Raw genomic sequence first — 7,198 nt, forward strand, 5'->3', positions numbered from 1 at the left:
CTCCCAAGCTGAGGGCCGCATGACAGCTGCAACTGGCCCACCGCAAAGCGCAACCCAAAAATGGGACTGATTTTGGAATTTAAAAGCACCTTGGATTTGAAAGCTGATCGGGTTGCGACACTTGGCCCGCCTGCATGCAGCCGCCACCTGGGGCCCACACCCGGGTCCCCAACCTACCAAGCTTCAAAGCCAAGCTACAAACTTGCAAAGACAGAGTACGAGCCAGGAGACGCCACACTGGCGCTACATCTCTTGACACTCCCCGAGTATGGCTTTTCAAAACAATGCGTGCTTTTAACGCCTAGCCCGCTCGCTACTGCCAGGATCACTGGCGACACTAGGAAATCCGATGTGAACATAAGAAGAATGCAACTCTTGAAAGATACTCCGATGCAGAACAATGATCATGGCTGTGCACTACTTGCTACATGCAAAGAGACAAGGCGCTTCTGAAGGCAAGCACCCTGCAAGTCATCGGCACCTGCCGTCACAAAACCCAGCTCAGCCAGCTCATGGCGGCAAATGCAAGAATGTAAGTAAAATTTGTAAACGCATGCTACTATCACCCATGACAGCTCTTACCTACAAATCGGTTACTATCATCCATTACAGCTCATATCTACAAATATCATCGTCACCTCAAACTGCCGGTCGCAAGCATTGCGCCATTAACTTACAGAATGCAACGAGAGTTAGAAAGCAAGCGTCCACCCTTTCCCCTGCTGGTCTTACGCACTCGACATCCACAGTTGCACTCCCAAAGCGTTGGCCTGCAAGATTGACTGCACCTCCTCGTCACTAGGCTTGCGGACAAACTGGTTCAACTGAAGCTCCTCTGGACCTGCACGGAGTTTGCAACAATTTTCAAGGACCGAAGGGGAGAATGAAACAAGGCTATCACAGATGTACGCTGCTAGTGGGAGCAGCAATCATCCACGCAGTGCAAACGCCCCGATGCACCGAGCTAATCCACAGCCGCATAAATACCGATTAAGACGCAGCTGTTCGGCGCCCTGTACATTAAAGTCAGAGCTCTGAAGAGCGGCGAAGACGGTCCATATATGCCATAGTCGGGTTAAAATAAACCGGAAGCAAAAATGCAGAAAAGTTGCTTCATGTCTCATGGATGCGCGCTAGTGCTCCTGCCGTAGTAGAGCCACGGGCCTCTGCTCTCCACGTCCGGGGAACCTCAGTCGATCAACAATGTGGCATGCGCAAGTGCACGTTAATAGCATCCCGACTTTAGGGTTTCTAGCCTGGCCCCGCGACCCCGAGCCACGTATACACACGAGACACCGTCCTACTTGCTGGCGCCACAGCCTCCCAACTCTTGTAGTTGTAGCCGATGAAATGCAGGCCCGCGGTGGTTAAGCCCTTGGTGCCACGCCCCGAGCCGCCTGCTCCCATGCCGCTGGGGCCGTTAGTCGCTTCAACGTCAAATTTGTCGAAGTTCTGCAAGTCCAGCTCGTGATCCACCCTTGGCACATAGGGCGGCGTCTGCTTGTGCAGGTTAGCCCAGTCCATTCCTTGGAAGAAGGGGTGGCTCTGCGATGGCACCGTAGAACGTCCGCAGCAGCATGCAGGCAAACCGGATAACCCGAAGGCCCACCACAGCAAGCCACGTCAGGAGTGGCAACGCATCCATACAAGCTAAGCCAAGCTGCGCCAGTGCTACAATCAAGATGCATCCTCACCCACCTTGATCTCCTCCACCCCGCCGCGCGTGCCGATGCGGTCCTCCACGTCGCACATCAGCCGACAGATGAGGTCACGAGCCGCGGGCGACAACCGGGCCTCCACGGGAAACCGTAGATACTTTCGCCAATTGACTATCATGCACTCCGTGACGTGCGCCTGCTCGCTGTAAAACGGCGCATATCCGACAAGCATCTCGTACAAGATAGCGCCTACGGACCACCAGTCGCACTCCTTGCCGTACCCGCGTTGGAGGATGACCTCGGGCGCCATGTAGTCCGGAGTGCCCACTTTAGAAAAGGCCTTCACAGCGCCCATCAGAGAAAGAAGGGGTTCACGAACCGGGAATCGGAATGGATTTCTAACTAGAGTGGCCGGGGCTTCACACGGTACAAGCGATATCGTTGCTGGTATCTTATCAGGCAACTGGAATACCAAACCGGAATGATACCAAATCGGAATACCAAACCGGAATTTGCCAGACCACAGTCCATGGCGCAATAGATCCCTTTAGGGGATATCATTAGGGGAATGCCAGGGGATATCATACATACACATAACACGGATACGCACAAGTCCCGTATAATAATGTATCACCTTTTACCTTGCCGAGCCAAGGACAAAGACAGCTGGCGCAAAGCTGGCGGTCAATAGGATTGGAACTACATCGCAATGTGCAGAAGGAAAGAACCGGCCCAGGAACAAAGGCTCCGGATATGCTGCTGCGGCAACTCCATGACATCATTGTTGGGAATTGGGACTTCGATGATGCCCTCGGGAAACCCTCGCACCGTCACACACAATCCAACTGACCGCAAAGAATGACAGCGCTGGCCGGAATACGGAATCCCTGAGACGAAGCACATGAAAATCCCTAAGGGTCATTTAGCTCAGCGGCGTGCTTGCCGAGTGTATACCACACATCTGACATCCCCCAGCCTCGTTCAAAGCACCTCCATTTACCACCTGCAAATCAACGCTACCTCCAAGCCGACCACGGACAACAACCCTCACCAATTGCCTGCGGTTCTGGCGCCAATGAGTCAGTCGCTCAGGGTCATTCGCCGTCTGTGTGGACAGCGCCAACCTGCAAGCATAAGGTTTGCAACATTACCCTAAAACGTCGTCAGCACCTTTTGTCCCCATTTCGCTATTCAATTTGTGGAAGACTGCACGCAGAATACCAGGCTTCATCCCCTTCATTAAAAGTCGCCTCACTTACTCTTGCTGCTGTCTAGAACGGACAAAGCTGAGAGTGCAAGCCGGCAGCGGCTTACAGAGTCCAAAATCCGACAGTTTCAGGTGGCCCTTGTGGGTCAACAGCAGGTTGTCCGGCTTCAAATCCCTGCAAACGCAGTAGCAGGTTGAGCAGCACGAGAAGCGAGCACATCCGACTGGGTTGGAAAGAACAGCAGGACAGCAACTCGGCTGGTGCCAGCCTCCCCAGACGGAGTGCTCCCAAGCATCGCTTTTGGTGATGCGCACTTGGCCGTACCTGTGGATGTACCCCGCTTTATGAATGGCCTCGAGACCCGAAATCGTCTCGGCAATGTAGAAGCGGGCCTCCTCCTCCGATAGGATATCTTTCCGAATCAACAAGGTCTGCGAAATAGGCGGAGGACGGGCGGGTTAAGGAGGAGGAGTTAAGGTTCCTCTTCCACCTCAATGTCCTTTCCTCATTCGCTCTTTCCTCAGTTCAATGAATATACCAAATTTTCAAAAACGAAGAGAACACTACACGCCGCAGGCAAAGAGTCTGCACACACCACTTGGCATCACGAGCCGTGTCAGACATGCAGCACCACATCATCGTTACACGGTACTATCTACTGGGCGGCCACACATGGACCCACCATGACGTCCCCGCCGGCCAGGTACTCCATCACCAGGTATAGACACTCCTCGTCCTGTGGGACATGCGACACACGACCCAAAGCGGACCCATGATGAGTTTCGTGCCACGCTTCGCATCGGGCAGAAAGGGGTAAGGCGAGCCACAGACGATACCATAGATAGGAAAGGTATTCCAGGTGTAGGGCGGGGTAATATAAACAACAAGAACGGCACTGGAACAGCCGCGCAACACACGACATGGCACCGCCAGAAGTGAGGCGACCCACGAAACGCTGTTCACCGTTCACCGTTTTGCTCAGCGCATGGCTAGGCTAAGGAAACCCAATAGCAAGCTTTCAGCTAGCGTCTCCCGCCCTTGCAAGCCATATAATTTCTTCCTCCCTTCAAGGTCAAAGCCACTATAGCGCGCAAACCGTACCAGGAATGAATAGTAGAGCTTCACGACGTAGGGGTCCTGAAGGATAGCCATGATGTTACGCTCCGCCTTCACGTGCTCGACCTAGCCAAAGGGGTTTGAACAAGACGCGACCTTGTGGCGAGCAACTCCCGTGCAGGCTTTGGGTAAAGCTGGGTAAAGCTGTGCCGTCTACTTAAAACCAGGAACGCAGACCACACACGATGTGTCTGGCAAAATAATTTCGGCGGAACATGCAGACAATTTCGTGCGCAACGGGTCTGACCAACTCGCCGCAAGAAACTTTGGGTGCCAAGGGGCTAGACGCCGGGTTCGTTTCTTTCCGGCTCACTGACATCTGGGGACGTCAGTCCAGTCTTGATGAAATTAGGTTTATAGCACAACCCGTCGCCGCGTCAACAGAAACAGGGGGTTGAGGACCTCCGTGCGCGCACCTTGCCTTGCCTCAGCATGTCCGCCTTCTTGAGCTTCTTCATCGCCATCAGTTTCTTCGTCAACCGCTCGCGCACAAGCCAGACCTGCAGTTACCAGGGTTGCACGGTACATGGTATGAGCACATCACATGCAATTCCAAATAAGCGGGTAGGTGCGAGTGGCGTTTTCAATATACATGCAATGCAAGGAGGGTGGAGATAACCCACCGGCCGGTACAGCTTCTGGGTCGACGCGAACCCATATCCTATCCCAGTCCCAGAACGGTCGCATAGCAAGGCGCCACTGGCACATCGATACTTATGCCATTTCATAAGACGCGCTTAGTCCCCACAAGCACACCATTTCGCTCATCTATTCGTACCTCCCCGAATGCACCCCGCCCAATGATCTGCAGCAGCTCAAAATCATCCACTGTCATTTTTTGACGCTGCAGGCGCGTATAATCGCTTTCCCTCCTCTCCAGCGCATTTCGTAATTCTATCTTCTTGACATCGGACAAATTTTCGCCCTGCAGCACAGCTTCCAGAGCGCGGCGCCTGCACAATTCCACAAGCACAGCGCAGTGGAGTAATATGCAGGGGAGACAGCTGAACAGCCAGAGCATCGAACATGCAGGACATTATGATTACACCAAGCCGCGTGTTCCAGCCCACTGAGGGAGACCCTATTCGTCTAGCCGAATCCGGCGTATCGAGCACCTCTAATAAATCCACGACGGCGGAAGGGTCATGAATCTTGGCAGTAAACCAGCCAGGGGGCCCCAGCTGTCGAATTAGGGTTAAAAGTACCTGGCATGCCGCTCTGCCACATTTCGAAGCCTTTCCTTAAGCTGATTCTCAATGAATTGCTTCGCCATCTGCGAACGAGTCCTTGCAGATGGAGAAACGCTCTGACCATCTTGCAAGATGTTAACTTCTCGTTCGGTGTCCTCCTCGGCAATGCCCTCCAACGCCTTCATATTCAGACTTGTAGAATGAACGCGGCGGCGCCCGGTAATCAACCTAACCGGAGCTTCTGCTTGGCGCCTCCATCCCAAGTCCCTTTTGTATCCATATTACAGATGCTAAATAACTTACTATGGAGATTACAGGAATGGTATCCATGATACCCAAAGGGCGGGCTCCAGCACGAACTTTCTCGTGTGTACGTGGTTTTGCCGTGATATTCTGCGTTGGCGTGCGGGCCCCAGTAGGTGAGCTGCGCAGTCTGTAGTACCTGTGTAACCCTAAGTCACCGATACAGTACCAGAAAAAAACTCTTTGCTCCGGGGGCCATCAGGCCTGTGTTACGGCTGCAACGAGGAAGATTTAAATCCACAAGGAATATACGATGGACGCCTGGCTACTCATTTGTCCTGCAGTTGTGTAGAAAAGCAAATATTTTCTTTCAACGCGAATGTCACAATGAGCTGGAAACGGCGGGGACAGGTACATGCCCGTTGTTTGATCCCGCCTAAGAGGAATAAGAAGTGTTGCGGTTGCCCCGCACGGGAAGTTTGCATTCTTAACATGAATGCTTGGAGAATGCCCCGAGGACGCAGCATGCCATAATTTTGACCTTGCAAGCCCAAGCCACCATTGTCCAGTGGTCAGAAAGCGGCCAAAGGCCGGGAAACAATCAGCTAGTCATATCTGGGCCGTGATCCCTAGTTCCTCAGTCTTCCTGCGGCAACCAGGCAAGGCATACCAATGCCCTAACAATCCTTCAAGTGGATGGAGGTATACCTCCATACCGCGCGCATGACACAGCAGCAACCCCCGCCCTCCCCGCAGTTGGTTGAGGCGTAACCAACCGCACCTGTAAACGTAAAGCACACGAATAGATTAACAAAAGCATACGGAACTAAGTTAATCTTCGACTTGGCACGGGAAACAAACACAACGCTTAAAACACCGGCACAGCGATGTCTGCCCGCAAGCCACTCTTTACCCGCCCACACCGTCTCACCAAGAAAAACGAGGTCTCTCGTCGAACTTCTAGTGGTTCTAGCAGTTTCCACTCGCTCATATCGATCATCGCGACGGCTCATGTTAGCAAAGGAGAAAATACCTTTGCCGCGACCATCAAAAAGGAAAACTTGAATGAGAGGATGCACAAGCAGTAAAACATGCACACACATGTACCTGGCCCGCTCTTGCCAGGTACACCCCCGACAACAGGTGGTTTTGCGCAAGGGCATGCCCACAAATATTGCCTGCTTGCCTACCTGCTCAAAACTGATCCGGTTTTGCCCGTCAGCCGCGTACTCTATATGATCTTGCTGTAGGACACACACTCTAGCTAAATAGCTGCAGGGGCCATGTTGCGGACGTTCAACAGCTCAACACGTCGAGGGAACTGTCCCTTCACACACTTATCCTGGCCACTTATTCATTGGTGCACGAACCCCTCATGCGTCCTCGTCCGACGGGAAACCACATAGACAGACATTCTCTCCGAGTCGTGGTCTTTGTGTCCTTAAGGGCGCTCCGGCTGTATTCTTCACTTCAGCTGGGGCCTTAAGGTTAAGTCTAGGCATAAAGGAATTCCAAATTTCACTCTACTATGCGCTGCATGGCAGCGTGCGAGTACTGTCCTGAAGGCCCGGCTGCCGCCGCAGCCACGACTTGAGACCCAGCAAGTGACATGGCTTGCAAATTTGTCTGGACTTGCGCGAGGCTTGGACGGACGACGGTTTTCTTCTTGAGCTGTACGGACTCCTCTCCTGCGAGTTGATCCGATAGAACGGGAGAACAGGCAGAACCGATCATGGAATGCCCCGTATCGGTAGGCAGCTATATAGCTAGAGCAACATGCCGC

At 53.1% G+C, this 7,198-nt stretch overlaps 1 protein-coding gene across 1 annotated transcript; it reads right to left on the bottom strand.

Annotated features, from left to right (window-relative positions):
* Positions 1 to 1,251: 1,251 nt before the first annotated feature.
* VOLCADRAFT_65875 (uncharacterized protein) lies at positions 1,252 to 5,357 on the bottom strand (the record flags this gene model as incomplete). Its single annotated transcript, XM_002955412.1, has 10 exons — positions 1,252 to 1,545; positions 1,699 to 1,998; positions 2,710 to 2,782; positions 2,918 to 3,040; positions 3,191 to 3,297; positions 3,549 to 3,602; positions 3,968 to 4,048; positions 4,399 to 4,482; positions 4,761 to 4,935; positions 5,188 to 5,357. The coding sequence occupies 10 exons, from the start codon at positions 5,355 to 5,357 to the stop codon at positions 1,252 to 1,254; spliced, it is 1,461 nt and encodes a 486-aa protein (XP_002955458.1).
* Between the last annotated feature and the right edge of the window lie 1,841 nt (positions 5,358 to 7,198).

Source organism: Volvox carteri (assembly GCF_000143455.1).
Source record: "Volvox carteri f. nagariensis unplaced genomic scaffold VOLCAscaffold_51, whole genome shotgun sequence".
Classification (NCBI taxonomy): domain Eukaryota; kingdom Viridiplantae; phylum Chlorophyta; class Chlorophyceae; order Chlamydomonadales; family Volvocaceae; genus Volvox; species Volvox carteri.